The 17,326-nt window shown below is 47.1% G+C and overlaps 1 protein-coding gene and 4 non-coding genes across 5 annotated transcripts; 1 reads left to right on the forward strand and 4 right to left on the reverse strand.

The window, feature by feature from the left end:
- Window positions 1-515: 515 nt before the first annotated feature.
- On the forward strand, window positions 516-1,494 carry LOC133756705 (putative vomeronasal receptor-like protein 4). Its single transcript, XM_062187292.1, has one exon. The coding sequence runs from the start codon at window positions 592-594 to the stop codon at window positions 1,492-1,494; it is 903 nt and encodes a 300-aa protein (XP_062043276.1). The 5' UTR covers window positions 516-591.
- Window positions 1,495-6,654: 5,160 nt separating this feature from the next.
- On the reverse strand, window positions 6,655-6,734 carry TRNAI-UAU (transfer RNA isoleucine (anticodon UAU)). Its single transcript is given in 2 exon segments — window positions 6,655-6,690; window positions 6,698-6,734. It is a non-coding gene; the product is annotated as a tRNA-Ile (tRNA).
- Window positions 6,735-9,590: 2,856 nt separating this feature from the next.
- Window positions 9,591-9,663, reverse strand: TRNAA-AGC (transfer RNA alanine (anticodon AGC)). Its single transcript has one exon. It is a non-coding gene; the product is annotated as a tRNA-Ala (tRNA).
- A 2,993-nt stretch (window positions 9,664-12,656) lies between these two features.
- TRNAM-CAU (transfer RNA methionine (anticodon CAU)) lies at window positions 12,657-12,729 on the reverse strand. Its single transcript has one exon. It is a non-coding gene; the product is annotated as a tRNA-Met (tRNA).
- A 2,608-nt stretch (window positions 12,730-15,337) lies between these two features.
- On the reverse strand, window positions 15,338-15,419 carry TRNAS-GCU (transfer RNA serine (anticodon GCU)). The gene has a single exon. It is a non-coding gene; the product is annotated as a tRNA-Ser (tRNA).
- Between the last annotated feature and the right edge of the window lie 1,907 nt (window positions 15,420-17,326).

The raw sequence follows: 17,326 nt of genomic DNA on the forward strand, positions 1-17,326 counted from the left end.
TCTCTCCATCCTTGCAACCCTCGACAGCCTTCCCAGCTTCTGGTAACATCTCTTCTATTGTCTATTTGTTTGAGATGAACTTTTTGACTTCCACATATAAGTGAGAACATGTGGTGTTTGTCTTTCTCAATAATCATTTGAGGGCTGGTAATGAGGATGTGAGAGGCACCAGCACTGCCCAGTTGGGTTGGTTTTTGAGTGAAAGCGATGAACGGGGAAGGTCCTTAGGATCATGCCTAAGGATCATGATGGAGTGACATTATTCATAGTCAGTGGTTTTCTAGGGGACAAGTCCTCGTGTACATAAATGAAATATAGAAAGTTCTTGTGGAAAGGCAGATAGATACAATAACACAGAATTTACGTTTAAAGTGATATTATCACTATCTCTGTGTTAACAGAAGCAAGACGAATGCAAAAAAGAGACCAAGGAAGAGATGAGAGGCCTGCTAGGAAAGAAGAGAGAACTATGGGCTTTTACTTATTTTAGACACTGTTGACTTCACTAAACCCACAGACCTGAAATTGATAACCTCTCTTTCTTCATATACCTCAAAAGGTTTTCCTTAGCTCCATCCACGAAGGCAGAAGATGACTTGGAATGACCTTATCAAGAGAATAATCTTCCTTTCTCTCATTTGGCCTGGAATTGTGGGGAACTTCCTTGTGCTTGCGAGATATGTACATATGTTTGTCATGGGTCCTGAGAAAAAACTCACAGATGTTATCCTCATCCATGTGGCTTTTTCAAATTTAGCCATTATTTGCACCACAGGGGTCAGAGTCATAACCATAGTCATTTATTTCAGTAACTTCCTAAGTGACATTGGTTGCAAAGCTGTGATTTACCTGAACAGGGTGGCTCGAAGCCTCTCCATCTGTACCACCTGCCTCCTCAGTGTAGTCCAGGCCATCACCGTTGGTCCCAGGACCACCTGCTGGAGAAAGCTCAAACCACACACTGCCTGGCAGCTTCTTCCCTACCTCCTCCTCTTCTGGGTCCTTAGTCTTCTCATAAGCTCTAACCTGCTCCGCTACATCACAGCAGTCAACAGCGTGAATGGGTCTGGAGTTAGAATGTATGCTGAATATTGCTACATGCTGCCAGCTGGGCGAATAGTCAGGTGGCTTTTCCTCTCCCTCATGGCCCTTCGGGACCTCACCTTTCAGAGTGTCATGGGCTGGAGCAGTGGGCACATGGCTCTCCGTCTGTACAAACATCACAAGCGTGTCCTCTACCTCCAGAGCTCCAGGACTACAAAACATCCCAGCCCAGAGATCAGAGCTACTCAGAGCACTCTCGTTCTCATGACGTATTTCCTCCTCTCATATTGGACAGATTTTATTTTCTCCTTCTACACAGGGTCCACCCTGACCAGGGATTCCACAATATTAAATATTAAAATACTTCTAGAACTCAGTTATGCCTGTCTCAGTCCTTTTGTTCTGATTAGCAGAGATGTTCACTTTGTTGAATGCTGGAGAGCTCACTGAGGAATGCAGGTAACTTCTGTACTGATTCCTCCAGGTACAAAGATATATTTCTAGGGATTGCCTTTCCTGACATACATCAAAACATTAAATTCATCAGGGCTTATGCAAATAGACTTTATTTTAAGAAGAAATCTGGTAGCAGGCAATCTAAGCTGGTTCAGTGCTTCCAGGAGCCTAGAAAGAGAGATCTTGCCAACTTCCCATTCTGCCATACCTGCCAGGTGACTTTTCTTTTATGGCTTGCACAGTTATTGTTGTACTTTAATCAGCATCCTGATCATAAAGGAAAAAATAAAGTAACAGAGAAAAAGCGTGTATTCACACACACACACACACTTTAGGGAAACAAAACCTTTTTTAGAAATCCTCAGCAAATATTTGAATATAATGGTAAAACTATACTACTTGACAACCTCTAAATGTAAGCTTGATTGAAGAACATTGTTTTCTACTGGCACGTGTTCTTTTACTAGTCAGGCTGCCGCCTCTCTGCATGGAGAAGTACGTGACTCATGACCCTGGCTCTCACGAGATCAGTCATTTTGGAAGGAGAGGAACTCAGAAAAACATGTGAAAACTGTGATCCAGGGATACATGAATCTGTCTTCAGAAGCTCCTATTTATCTAAGACATATCTTCAATCAATTTAAGGTGTTGTAATAGTGATTGACCCAAAGTGACAATGGATTATTTGTCATTAATAACTAATGAAGATTATTAGGCATGAATTATCAGAAAATGAAATTTCAATAAAAGCCAGGATGGAAATATGCATAGATAGGAAGATATGAAATGGAGAGGGGAATGTTGTGTGTGGTGAGAAATTACAGAAAAGGACTGGCAGACTTGAAATTCCAGGACTGAGCAGGACATTGTGATGGTCACAGTGAGACTTCTTGTGTGAAAACTGGAGCACAAAGAGTGGAGCTTGGGTATCTGGTGCTGTGCTCTCTGGATACTGAAAGAATCTTGGTGTCAAATGGAAAGCATGGTTTAGGCCAGCAACTCAGGTTCCAGCTTTCCTTTGTCAATGTACTGTAAGAGTAATAAACCTCATTACACTTTACTTTAAAAAAACTTTTTATATTAACAACAATACTAATGCATATTTATGGGCTTCAGTGAGACATTTGAATGCATATGTACAATATGTTATCATCAAATCTAGGTCCTCTTCTTTGACATTACTCGATGATTATAGCCCTCGAGCTCCTTTCTTCTGTTTGCCAGAAAATATGTCATAAGTTATTATGAACTGTACTCACTCCACTATGCTGTGTAACACTAGAAATTTATTCCTTCAAGGTAACTCTGATTTGGCCTCAGTTACTCATATTCCCTCTATGTCCATATAGATCTTCAGTCTCTAGTAATTACTATTCCGTGTTCAGACTGAGTTTTTTTACCTTCTACATCTGATGTAAAATGCTGTAGTTGTCTTCCTGTGTCTGATTTATTTCACTTAACTTAATGTCCTCCAGTTCCATTGATTTTGCTACCAATGACAGAATTTCATTTTTATGGCAGGATAATATTCCATTGTGTATACATACTACATTTTATTCACCTATCTATCAGATAATAGACACCTTGGTTGATTCTGTATCTTGGCCATTTTGAAAAGTGCTGCCATTAACATGGTGGAGCAGGCATCTCTGTGATACAATGATTTCATGTCTTTTGGATGTACAGCCAGTAGAGGGATTGCTGGATCAAATGGCAGTTCTATTTCTAGTTTTTATAAGAATCTCCATGCCATTTTACATAGGGGCTGCACTAATTTACATTCTCACCCACAGTGAATGAGTTCCCCACTGTATAACTTTTGATCTCAAGGACAATCATTTCCTTGAGGTATGGGTAGTTTATTCTATGCTGATATGATGCCACTTCTAATGACACTACCTTCAACTGCCATAGATTTGAGCAGAGACAAATAATCCTTGATCGTAAGCATATCTTGAACTTGAACTTGTGGCTGAAATCAACCACAAGAGAAGATTTCATCTTTGTGAATCAAAATAATGATGCAGGAAATGTTTGTAACTCTACATATCCTTTTGGGTGGCTAAGACAACTCAGAGTTCAACCTCGGAAAATTCCAAGATAATTTATACCTGTGCCCTATTAATTTCACAATAGTAAAATATTTCTTAAGTTTCTTTATTGCTAAGCTTTCCATAGTATTGCTTTTATTCTATATAAAATTAGATATCTAACAGTTGAAGAAGAAAGGCTAAAAACATATGTATTCCTCCTTTTCCCATATAATCTACATTAATATTATTTCAATGAAATTAAAAAGTGATCAACAGAGAAATACAAAAATAATTAGCAATATATTGGGTATAATGGTTTCAAAAAATTCTTGGAAGACAGAAAGCAAATGCCTCCAACAGAATGTAACAGAGAAGACAGCATAGGCTCACATGTGAGAACAGGAGGGGATTGAAAGGAAGAAAGCAACAGTCACAGCTACAAACATAGGGGCTCAGGAGTTGCAGTGGGAATAATGGTAGAGGCCCAGATGTGCAACTGTGAGTCAGTAAGTAGGGAGTTCCCCACTTATTCTTCAGATTGGTAGGAATTCTGTGTTAGCTGCTTATCTCAGGAACCTATGGAAAAAAATAACAAGCTTTTAGAACTAGTCATTCCTTGCAATCTTGTGAAACAAATATTCTAACACCCCCTATATTGAAGCAACCTAATTCTCAATAAATATTTAAGTTTCTTTTAAATTAGTTTTTTATTTGGGCTGACATGGTGGCATAGCAGGTAAAGCTTCCACCTGCAACGCCTGCATCCCATAGGGGCCGGTTTGAGCCCCGGCTGCTCCACTTCAGATCCAGCTCCCAGTTAATGCACCTGGGAAAGCAGCACAGGATGGTCCAAGTGCTTGGGCCCCTGCACCCATGTGGGAGACCCCAATGAATTTCCTGGCTCTTGGTTTCAGAGCAGCACAGTTTCGGCCATTGTGGCCACTTGGGGAGTGAATCAGCAAACAGAAGATCTCTGTGTGTGTTTGTGTGTGTGGGTGTGCATGTGTCTGTCTGTCTGTCTCTCCCTCTCTGTAACTCTGCTTTCAAATAAATAAATAAATATTTTAAAAATATCTTTGGCTTAGTATCAAGGTAATAATCCTTAAGATCCATAAAGGAGGTAAAATCAGAAAGTCTGGAAGAAAATAAGGGCAAAATACAAGTGTTACCTTTCTCTACCAAAAACTATGATCCTAGAGTTTTTGCTTTAACAACTATATCATATTCAGTTGAGTGAAGATCAACACAGGGAACAGTAAAAACTAGGAAATGTTATAGGGGATTCCCACAGAAATCTGAAACCTCAAAGCGATATAATTGTAGAATAAGTATGAGTGAGAAAAATAACCCTTTATTACAAAATAGGGTCTAAGAAAAATGGCTGGAGTTGTAAGATGAGTGCAAAGTCTAAAAAGAGGTAATTAAGAAAACAGGATTGAGCCAAGGTACCTGAGCGAATACATTTCAAAAGAATTTACACATACTATATATTGTTCTAACACTAAGGTCAATGATAATCTCATGAAATTTACACAAGAGAAATGAAGAAAAGATCCTAAAATGAGACATATCATGCATATTAGATCACACCAGAAATTGGAAAATAGCTATATCTGTGTGTCATCCTTGTGGTGCAGTGGGTTAAGCCATTGCTTGTGATGACTGTACCCCTTACCCAAGTACCAATTCAAATCATGACTGCTCCACTTCCAATCCAGCTTCCTGCCCATGTGCATGGAAAAGCAGCGGAATTTGGGTCAGGTCCTTGGGCCACTGCCACCCATGTGATACTAGGATGGAGTTCCTGGCTCCTGGCTTCATACTTGTCCAGCCCCAGCCATTTGGGGAGTGAACTGGTGGATAGAAGATCTCTCTCTCTCTCTCTCTCTCTCTCTCTCTCTCCTCTTCTTGCCCTCTGTCATTCTGCCTTTCAAATAAATAAATGAATGTTTTTAAAAAAGAAAATGGTTGCACTTGAATATTAATTAAAATGATATTGATAGGTATTTTCACTTCTGGATGGTTTCAGGATGTTTAAGAAATTTATGCTAGAAACCATAAAACACTAATAATGGCAGCAGGTGTATGGTTTAGTGATTAAGATGCTATATTATAAATAGGTGAAATGTATTTTCTCTCCATCTAAGGAATGCCATGGAAGACCCTAGCACCCTCCCACCCACCCACCCCCAACCAGGGAAAGAAGAGATGACATGGATGAGGTAAGGCACTGGGACTGAAGTGGGGTTTCCCAGTGACAGCAGAGAGAAGGGTAGAGATTCAGCAGAGGGAAAGTGTCTGCACAGTTTTGGTCCTCGGTGCTGCCCAAGCTGTCTGAGTAAACAGCACGAGGCCATCACACCCGAGAACCATCACTGATGCCGCTTCTGGTGCACTGGGGCTGCCACAGGCACTATGTGAATTAGAGCCCCCGCCATTAGGTTGCTGAACAGATTTCACGTCTCTTTGTCTTCCTTCCCTATCACTTTCTAGCCAAAGATCCTGTGACCTACTTGTGCACATCTCTGAAGGCCTCTTTGGGAAACTGGATCTGAAAACTAAACTTGGAAGCTCTGCCTGGTCCAACCAGAAATTCAAGAGAGAAAGACTCTTGTCTGTCATCCTAATGAAGGCTGTGCTCAGGCTGGAGACCAGCGAGCGTTTGTTTCCCTCTTCTCCCAGCTCTGCTCCCAGTTCTCTGCCCAGCTCCACTGGAATTTCTGCACACAAGCTCAATGAAAGAATGAGAAGGATCCAGGGGCCACACCTATTAGTATCGCAGGCGTCGGGGGAAAGCTTGTAAAAATGAACAAATGCGGTCCGAGGGGGAGATAACCAGAGACAAGTGGGCAGAGAGACCGCAGGTGATGAAAATGCAAGGAGCTGAGGCTGAAATACTGAGCAGCATTTCTCGGGAAACAGTTTGCTAGGGATGCTGGAACTCTCTCAAGAAAAAGCTGGCAGAATACAAGCCCGACCGAATTTGCATTACAGAAAGACAGCTGGCAGATTTCTACTGTCTAGCTACTCCCTGCTGCCACCACGGTGGCAAAGAATTAAAAGCTCCCAAATGCGTCTGGGACAGTCGAGGACGGTAACGAAACCGGGGGCTGGAAAACGATGCTCCAGGTGAGGCTCGAACTCACGGCCTCGGCATCCCCCGCAATAAGTACCGCACGCTACCGATTGCACCACTGGAGCGCCCAGGTCCCCTCATGCCACTCTTCACTCGGTCTACACCGCAGCTCAGGGCGCCGTGCCTCGCATTCTGCTGTCCCAGAGCCCTGGCACCACCCGAGTCCCAGGCCGAGTCTCCCAGGTGCGCTCAGTGTCCCGGGCCGGGTGTCCCCAGGCGCGCGGGAAGCCGGCCTAGCTGGGGCTTCGGTCCCCACAGGAGCCACCGGCTGGAGGGGCCAAGCGCGCTCCCAGGACCGGAACGAAATCGGACGCGTCCTGGTTGGGGACCGGGCAGAGCGCGGAAGCAGCCTCGGGGGAGCCCCTTCAGTGGGAGTTACCAAAGCCGCTCTTCCGTCCCACCCGGCAACGCGCTGAAATCTCTCAAGCGATAACAGTTTTTAAAAAAGAAATTAGAATACAGAATGCAATAACACCTGTAGCCCTCCTGCTGTGGTTCCATCCCTGAATTTCCTGGCCCTCCTAGGTGCAAGCTTATTCCCTTTGACCAGGTCCTCACCTTTGCCCTGGGTCTCAGGCCCCTCTTAACCAGCTTCCTACTCTTGGCTTCCACATGTGCAACTGGTTTTAGAATCCACACGGTGAAACGAAACACTATTTTCCTTTCTGTAGCTGGTGTGTTTCACTATGCATATGTACATGCAGATTCATCTATGAGGGCAGCCGCTTCTCCCGCGAAGCTGTCAAGGAGATCCGGACCTGCTCCCTCCCTGGGACCTGAGGGAGGGACTCACCTGGGGAAAACACCATAAACCGGCCAGATTGCGTCTTCGTGGTTCTGCGCGTCTTTTAGATGAAAGTGGGCTTATTAGCATTTGTTTTCCAGAAACGTGACGTTATAAGGGGCTGTGTAGAAGTAAGCGCGCGTTTTCACCCGAGTGGGTGTTGTTCTTGCAGGTGGGAGATGTGGATGACAGTGAGAGATTATGCAGAATCAGCAGGATTTTCTATCCCAGTCTCCTTTTGTGTTTTCAAAGTAAAAACTGTATATAAAAGAGTGCTGAAAAAGTACACGGAAAGTAAAATTAAAACATCAGTTAATTTTGGTGCAAAAATTTTTAAAACAATACATAGTCTTCATATCTACACAATGAAGTGGTTCCCTTAGTCAAACTAATAAAGTGCCCATCTCATATGGTTAGCATTTTGCACATGGGGTGCAGCTCTGGGATCTCAGGAAGTTACTGCACAGGACGCTGTACTAACCGCAGTCGCCCTGCTCTGTGTGGTTCCATCTCTGGGTTCTCCTCCCAGGAACTGCAACTTGGTGCTCCTAGGCCAGCTCCTCACCATTTCCCTGTGTCTCTGCCCCTCACCCACCTTTCCACTCTCAGCTCCTGAACATGCAGCTGGCTTTAGAATCCACAGACCTGTGAAATCATGCACTGTTTTTTTCTCTGTGTCTGGTGGGTTTCACTTTGCATAAAAGCAGCCACGTAATTTGTGTTGTTGTAAATGGCAGAATCTTCTTTTTAAGAATGGATCATATTTCAAGGATGGTACTAGAAGAGCAGGTTTGTAACGGTTTGTGGAAAAAGGAATGGAAAGACAGAATGTGTCTCCCAGGACATTTTTGAAGCCCTGGCCCTGTCCATATTTGCTTTCTATGTCCTCAGAGGACAGACACTTCGTTCCATGTCCTCCTTTCAGTGATGTTGCAAGCAACAGTCCTCTGATTAGAAACCATAATCATTAAAATGTGTCCCCTCATTTTCCCATGGCAGTTTGCCAGAATCTTTTTCTTTAGCAGTTTGATTGTGATGAGCCTGGTATAATTTCTTTGAGTTTATGCTGTTTGGTGGATGGAAATTTTTGAATCTGTAGGATGCTGTCTTTTGCCAAATCTGGGAAGCTTTTAGCCATTAACGATGCAAATAGATTTTCACCTCACCTTCTGCTCTTCTGATACAAAGAAGACATATAATGTATTTGAAATGCAGAGTTAGCTCTGAGAGCTGTCTTCCATCCAGCGTAGTCTCCCACATCTGTGGCAGGGGCCCAGGCACCATCTTTCCTAGATTTCCTATTTTCAGGGAAATGGAGAAGCATGGACTAGAACCAGACTCTTACATGGGATGCCTTCATTGCAGGTGGCAACCTAACATACTGAACCACACCCCTGGTCCGGGTTTTATCCAATTTTTATCAAGTGGGTGTGATTATCTTCTCATCATTGGTATCTATGCATTGCCATTCCCACAGGAACTAGGATTTCCTAGTTCTCCATATGCTGAATAATGTGGGATGTAGCTGGGCCACTCTGAGCGTCCAGCACTGTTTCCTCTGTGTCTCTTATCCAGGGTTGCTACTATTGTTTTTGCAGGCAGTGCACAGGTGTGTGTGACTTGCAAGTGTCACCAGCTCTGTGTTGTGATTCAATGCCCACTCCACTTCCAAAGCTTTGCAATGCTTTGGAGAGATTTCTGGAGTGTGTGGGAGCCAGTGGTCAGGTCTCAGAGTCCCTAGTGTGTTGTGTAGCATGAGAGACACATGTCACAGGGCAGAAGTCTGCCCAGGAGTCCCCAAGGGAGTCCACCTTCTGGGTGTTTGCAAGCCACAGCAGGACCCGTGGACCTAGTGCTCCACTTGCTCACGTCCTGTTCAGGAAGCTGGGACTGCCATCCAGTGTGCACGGTTTTTGCAGTCCTGTGCCAAATGTGGGGCCAGTTACTGAAGCAACCGAGGAGCAAAAGGACAGTTGAGTATCTTAGGCTTTTGTGATCCCAGTTCCTTTGAAGCGTTGTGGGAAAAGCCCCAAATACACACCGCATAGCATTGTCCTGTGAGGTGACCAGGAGTCCTGTCTTGTGTCCAGAGGAGTCTTGTCGCAGGTATTTTCTCGACTTCTTCAAAAGCAAGGTGTGGAGAATGTGGGCATCGATCCCACCACCTCTCGCATGCTAAGCGAGCGCTCTACCACCTGAGCTAATTCCCCGACTGCCACCACCCACTCTGGTTGGTTTCCCTGAGCCCTGGCTGCTGCCCATCTGCGCCTCGGGCTGCTCCCGGGCCGGCTGGAGCGCAGAGCGGTCACACCCTTTCACCACGACCCGACCGGGACTGCACCCAGGGCGCGTCTACCCGCAGTGGCCAGTCCGGGCGAGGCCAGCGCCGTCTCCGTCCTGCAGGGGACACGGCCCGCCGAGGGCGTGGGCGCCGAGACACGCGGCGCCGCCGGAATCCCACGGCGCAGCCCTCGTTCGGGAGAAGACGCGCGGAGCAGCCACTCTCGGGGCTGCCCTGAAGCTCGCGGTGGCCAGGGCCGGGGGCCACCTCCCGGGGTGAAAGAAGAAAAGGCAAAAGCCGCTGCCCCCGCCCGGTTTCGAACCGGGGAGCTCTCGCGTGGGACGCGAGCGTGACGACCACCGCTACAGCGCGGAAACAGCGCCAGGAGGACGTCTGTCTGCCCCGGTGGCTGTGGTGACCCCTTGGAAACGCGCTCTGTAGTGGACGGCGCTGTGTAGGAATGCGCGTGACGGGGTCCTCCAGGCGGTTCGCACTCGCTGCCACGTCCTGTCTGTGGAGAACTACAGCCTGCTCGCCGCGGTCCTCACACGACGTCACCGTCCACGCCAGCCGCCGTGCTGGGCAACAGGTCTCCTCGCTCCCGGACCCGCATCCGCGTGCGTGACCTGCACCTCCTGGGATCTTCACCCCCACCCCACCCGGGGCTGCTCCCGGCTGCGGGACCCTGGGCGCTTCTCTCTGCTTCTGGGAGTGGGACTTTTCAGATCGCACCCCTGAGGGCAATCACCACAGCTGGGATGGGTCATTATGTGTGTGGTCTAATTCCTTCCTGGGAGCTGGGCAGGACTGCCTGCTAGCCCTGCACTGAGCCTGCGGCATAGCCCCTGGAAGTCCCCCTGCTGCCATTTAAAGCCGCCTCTGTTCTTGTGATCTAGAGGATTCTAGAAGGCTTGAGCTGCAAAAGCTCCCAGAACTGAGTGGTTTAGGAGTCAGTCCCTCAGGCGGTAAGCGTAGAAGTTGAGAGGGAAGGGGGTAGAAGTGTGGCCCTTGCCCTCACTCCTCAGATGGAAGCTGGCAGGTGGAGATTCCCTACCAATTGAGAGCCTCGTCTTCGGAGATTCCAGGGATCCAGTTGGAAGCCTCAAGGTCAAAGACTGTTTCACCACCCTCTTTTTACTGGGTTCTGACTGCCTGTTTGGATCTTCCCTCAACCTTCCCCTCCCTTATCCTGCTATGGAAAACACACACTGTCCCCCTGTCCTGTTCTAGAAACTCCTTCCTTCCAGATCTGCACTCTAATTCTTCCTTCTGGCAAGTAGATTCACTTTCCAGTGAAGGCCCTTGAGCCTCGGTTACCTAGGGCTCATTCCCCACATCTAAGCAGTTTAGTTGAGGTGATCACTCAGACATTCAAGCAATGAATGCAGAAACATTGATTAAAAGGATTAGCACATGGCATTATCTGGACTTTGAGAATAAAAGAGCTAACTTTAAAACAGTTCCATTTTCATGTAATCTCATACAGCATTCAACTTTATAAACCTTAGCCTTCCATCCTCCACAACTTTCTTCCAACCTACTGATTCCTTTAATTCACAACCTAAGCTGTCAATGCCTAAACATCTTTTAAAGTAACACAGAAAATTTTAAAAGCAAAGGTACTGGGTCTGGCACTGTGTCGTAGCAGGTAAAGCTGCCGCCTGCAGTGCTGGCATCCTATATGGCCACTGGTTTGAGTTCTGGCTGCTCCACTTCCAATCCAGCTCTCTGCTATGGCCTGGGAAAGCAGTAGAAGATGCTCCAAGTCCTTAGGTCCCTTCACCCCTGTGGGAGACGCGGAAGAAAGTCCTGGTTCCTGAATTCAGATTGCCTAAGTACCGGTCATTGTAGCCATGTGAGGTGTGAACCAACAGATGGAAGACCTCTCTCTCTCTCTAACTCTACTTCTCAAATGAAAAAAAAAAAAAGTATTAATATTTCCCATTTTCCACCAGTCATCACCATGTCCCAGGTTTCCATGTGCGCAAACCCCATGGGAGGTTTCTTGCATAGCCTAGGACTTGCTTTGTTTCTGGAGGATTCCTTCACCATGGGAGAGAGAAGGGGATGGAACCTCGGATGGAAACTCTACCCTAGCATCCTATCTGGGGTTTGTCCCAGTCACAGAGATTTGACCTCTGAAAATACTAAACCTCCAAGGCAGTACTTACAGTCCTACCTTGGCTCATGCACAAGGTTGCCTGACTTGAGCGTTTTTGGGGAGATGCACAGAATAGGCCAACCGAAATCAGGTGTTCTGAGTGGGTGCTGAGAAGCCACTTCTCTGCCATGTCAGTGGTTTATGGGCACAGGAGGCAGCCATACTCAACACCAGGAGTGCTTCTGAAAAGGCAACATAATCTAAGTATTGCTAATCTCTCCATTATTTCCATCTCTCTGTTATTCTCTTTCACTTCCATTGCATTGTACTTGATATAAACAGCACTCTTTTTCCCACTGATTTTTTACAACTCAAATCTGCACCAAGTATGGACTCTGCTAAATTAAGTGAAATATCAGACCTCCTTAGGGTACTGCAAAAGAAGATGTCCAAAGCCTAAGGGAGATTGGAATGGACAAGACAATTTAGATTAATAGATCTGCCCTAGCACAATAAGGAGTTCCACAGGAAGTGCCTTTCACCAGGGCTGCACCAAATACATTCAGAGGACAGTCCCAGGATCCTAGAACAACTCCCACCTCTATTACCAAGTACTCACAGACAGGAAGTAGATTGGTCTGACTCAGGAAATCTTTGGGATCATGGATGGCATCCTTAGAACTGAAGTAGAAGCATCAGGGTGATCACCCAAGCCTTTTATCTACTATGAAGATTTTTGTATTTCCTTGAGAAGTGGTGCTGATATGGGAATGCATTGTCAACACTGGCCCCAGAGCCTTAACTTGGGACAGAAGTTCAGCTGCCCCCTCTGAGGCTCGAGCTCAGGACCTTCAGATTATGAGACTGACACGCTGCCTACTGCACTAAGGAGGCAGGCGTTGAGTGCATGCTGGTCAGTACAGATAGAAAGCATGGTCTTCTGACTTCAATTCTGCCTTGAATTGCTAGACCACATGATCACAACTCCTCACTTAACTCTCACTTGAACCATTTCAGAAACTCAGAGCCCCTTCAGCAAAGGGAAAGCCAGGCTCCCTGGGGACTCTGCCACAAACCTTCACTGATGAGCTTCTCAGTCTTCCTCATGGGTAACGGGATCACTTACATTGTTGGGGGGGGGGGCTGTGCACTGGCAAAGAGATGCAAACGGACACTGACCTGATTTGACCCCGATGCCTGGGGACCCAAAGAGTCTCTGAGCACTACCAGTCAGACTCAGCTCAATAGCGTCAGGGGATCCATGCCTCAGGGGTGAGGTTTATTGCAAGTTCACTGTCACTTGATAATCTTTGCTCCCTTGTAGGTAATGCGCTATTTTTCTCAGACTGCTTTGGGAGCTTCATTGTCTTAATTTTCAGGAACTTGATTATGATTGACCTGGATATGGACCTTCATAGGCAACCTGCTTAGGGTCCTCTGAGCTTCTAGCAGCTGATCCATCTCTTTCACCAAGTGGGAGAGGTTTCCAGCCACTGGGACTTCAAATCTTGTGGAAGATTTCACAGGAAAAATCGATGCAGACTTCATCTTCCTATGTCCATGGTGTTGCTGAGAAGCAGTGTAAGTATGCTAGAGGTGAGAGGTAGCTGGTGTGCTTCCCGCTGAGCAGGGCGTTCTGCAGATCAAGATTTCCAGTTCCAGGGCCGGCCCTGGGGTAAAGCCGCCACCTAGGATGCTGGCACCCATACGGGTGCTGGTTTGTGTCTGGCTGCTCCAAGTCTGATTCAGCTGACAGGGGAAAGCAGCAAAACATGGCCCAAGTGTTTGGGCTTCTGCTACCCACTTGGGAGACCCAGACAAAGCTGCTAGCTCCTGGCTCCTGGCTTCCACCTGGCCCAGCTCCAGCTGTTGCTTCCATTTGGGAAGTGAACCAGCAGACGGAAGCTCTCTCTGTTTCTGTCTCTCCCTCTTTCTCTGTAATGCTTTCAAATAAATAAGTTTTTCAAGCAGTATGTTTGCAGTTCCTCTCCCATGCCTCCTACTCTTTAGATGTGTTTAGTTATTATTTTATGCTTGAGAGTCTAAATTCAATCAAGTTTTAGCAATCCAACATCAATAAAGGAATTACACAATTATGCTGATATGGGCCACCTACATTCTAGTCACACCAAGTGTAACCACATTTTGCCACTAAGCTATTCACAGCTGCATATTCATCTCCACACTCCCTGTCTATTCTTGTTGCTCAGTAAACTCTTCATGGCTCAGTTTGAATACACCACTGTTAATTTCATTCCCAGACACTTAATCCCTTCCTCTGAGTCAAACCTCAGTGACTACTTCAGGGGGTGCTGATTTGTCTTGTTCTCCAAGTCAGGTACATGGGAGAGGCTGCCATGGGAAAGTTGTGATATTTAGACCAACCTCTTTACCGTCTCTCAAATTTAGCAACATTATATCTTCTGTTGTACCTCCTCTTTGGTTCACTATACACACATTATAGAAGTGGTTTTTATTAATGTATCATTCCTGGTTAGGCTCTTATTTCCAGTTTTCATATCTTTAATTCCTACGCCTTTGTGCTTCAGAGCTATCACTTGCTCTGTGCTCTCACTCCCTATATTCGATATCTTTGAGTTCTCACACTCTGGCACACTGCATAGGTTTTGAAGACAGGATTGCAGTCGTCAATTGGGTGAAAGCCTGCCTCCAGGGAGAAGCCTACACTTGAGGCAGCAGGCAGTGCTCTCCAGGAACAAGAACAGTGCCCTGCGGGGCCCTGGGAGAGGTGTGAGCGGCCACTGAGTGACTCAGGGAAGGCCTACAGCACAGCACCATGTCCTACACTGTACAGAGCTACAATCCTTACTTTTCCAACTTTTGCTTGAAAAGCATCAGTTGCTGTAACTCTTTCAAATAAATAAATAAATAAAACCATCAGTTGTTAGCAAGATCCATAAAGGATTCCAGGTGCATGACCAATACATTCTTCTAACACCAAAATAAAACTTCCTTTAATTACATAAAAATGAAATTAATTGATTAATTAAAGTAAAACTCCTGTCTCCATCCCTCGGACACACAACCGCCTTCCCTCCTCCTTCGCCAGAGTTCGCCTCACTTTCCCCTGGAACTGCCCTCTTGGGCGGTGGCCGAAGCAGCGCTGGGAGGGCTCCCACCCCGTGGCAGCCGCCCCCACGTCTGCCACTCGGAGGCTCGGGAACCCGGCCCGGCGGGGGATCCGCCTGGACGTCAGGGCCCTTGCAGGAGTGTGGCAAACACCGAGAAAGGAGCTACGTGGCGTGAAATCGGGGTAACAGCCGGCAAGATGTCCTCGGACGTCTGCCAAATCAATGCCCTGAGTGCAAGCTCAGGCCTGGTTACAAAACGGGAGAGAGAGGGAGGAGGGGGAGGCGCCCAGCCAGGAGCCCCGGACCCGGAGAAGTGGGCGCGGAGCTCCAGCGGGCAAAGGCCACAGAACCAGAGGGAGCGCACCCTGCAGCCGCCTGTGAGCCCTTTGCCAGCCTTAAAAGCAGGGCGCCGACGAGGGTGGGATTCGAACCCACGCGTGCAGAGCACAATGGATTAGCAGTCCATCGCCTTAACCACTCGGCCACCTCGTCCCCACGCGGGGCCGCTCCGCGTGGGCTTGCCTTTCACAGGGCCCGCGCCGCGGCGCCCAGCGTGTCCGGGCCGGAGGTCGCCGCGGTCCAGGGTGGCGACGCGGGGCGCTGACGGCGGAACCCGGAGGAAGCAGGAGCAGGCGGGAGGCTGCAGACGTGGGCGGCTCTTTGCTTTGGAAGAGACGGAGAAGGCGGGAGGCTGGGTCGAGGCGGCTCGTGGCTCCCCTCCACCTGCCTCGGCCTGTTAACCCAGCGCCCCCGGTCCTTGTGGAGACGGATTCGGCCTGGACCTGGAGTCCCCTTGGAAGGCGCCCATCACCTACCACGCCGCAGCCTGGGTAGGGTCCAGGGCCCTTGTGGCTCCTCCTTCCCAGGTGCGCTTGCGGAAGCCCCTCTTCCAGGCCCAGGTGTCTCCCCGTGTGCCTAGAGGTGCCTACAGTTTTATCCACCACGTGGCTCTCCCACTCAAGGGGCGCGGCTCACGAAGCACAGCTCTGGGAGCAGAGTTGTTCTGTAAAGATTGGTCCTTTCCACATGTATTTCTGAGGTCAGCCATCTGGTAATGTCGCACGCACTCATGGATTTTTTTGTGCTATATTATAATCCAGTGATACAGACGTCCTTTTAGTTTCAATGTTTCCATCGTGTATGTTAGGGCTACTGTTGGAAATGGAGGGAACGTGCACAATGAATTCATAAGCTTAGATTTGTGAAGGCATCAACACGCCCACAGGTGGTTAGTTGTGTCATAAATTGCTCGTGAATGTTAATAATCGACAAAAGAATTAAAAGATTGGCAGAAATAATTTTTAAATTAATCTGTTGACAATCAGGTGTTGGTTTTGTGCATGAAAGAGTTTCTTTTTACCCTGAAAAGTACAAAAGAATAGAAACATTTATATTAGCATAGCTATATATTATTTACCAAGATGTCTTTTCCCCTTTCTGACAAACTGAAATAGCACTGCTTAGAATAATGTGAGCTGATCAAAACAGCTGCGGAATGGCAGGCATGTTTATCCATTTTTAGTAACCTCTCCCTGTATATCACAGAGGTAAATCTTCATATTAGCTGCTATGTAGTTTAGAAGTCCTTTAAAGCCCTATAGCTTAATAGCCTTGTCCTCAATATGTTATATTAATGATTAATGGGTTCATGTTAAGGGCTAAAGGATCCAGTGTTGAGACTTCATCAAGTTATGGTGCCTGGAGGTGGGCCCAGTGGGAGTTCTTTAAGTCATGGAGGGCATGCCCTTGGAGGGGAGTTCTCAGAAGGTTGGTTATATAAGCCAAGCCACCTTGGGCCTGGAGTGTGTGTTCTCTCTCTCTCTCTCTCCTTCCAGGCTGGCCATGTGATCTTCCCTCTGCTTATCTTCCCTCATCGAATTCATCAGACAACAGACCAGTGGGGCACCAGAACCATGTATTCATTTATTTGAAAAGCAGAGTTACAGAAGGAGAGGACAAGGCAGCAAGAGAATTCTTCCTCCTCCTGGTCCACTCCCTAAATGGCTGCCTCACCTGGTGCCTGGCCAAGCAGAGGCGAGGAGCTGGAACTCTACCTGGCTCTCCCCCAGGGGTGGCAGAGGCCAAAGCACTTGGGCCATCTGCTACTGCTTTTTCAGGTGCATTAGTAGGGATCTGGATCAGAAACCAGCCCTATAAGGTGCATCTCAACCCCCTGAGCCACAATGCTGGCCTCTATTTGCTTATTAATAAGAACATTTTGATGAAAATAACTGGAGAATATGTCCAAACAGAGAGTTAGTGAGATTCTTTGGTGAATAAGGAATCTTTGGGCAGAAAAGAGCTTACCGAATTTCAGATTTTGGCCTGCGGTGTGGCTCAACAGGCTAATCCTTTGCCTTGCCATGCCTGGACACCAGGTTCTAGTCCCAGGCGGGGTG

Source organism: Lepus europaeus, chromosome 3, assembly GCF_033115175.1.
Source record: "Lepus europaeus isolate LE1 chromosome 3, mLepTim1.pri, whole genome shotgun sequence".
Taxonomy (NCBI): domain Eukaryota; kingdom Metazoa; phylum Chordata; class Mammalia; order Lagomorpha; family Leporidae; genus Lepus; species Lepus europaeus.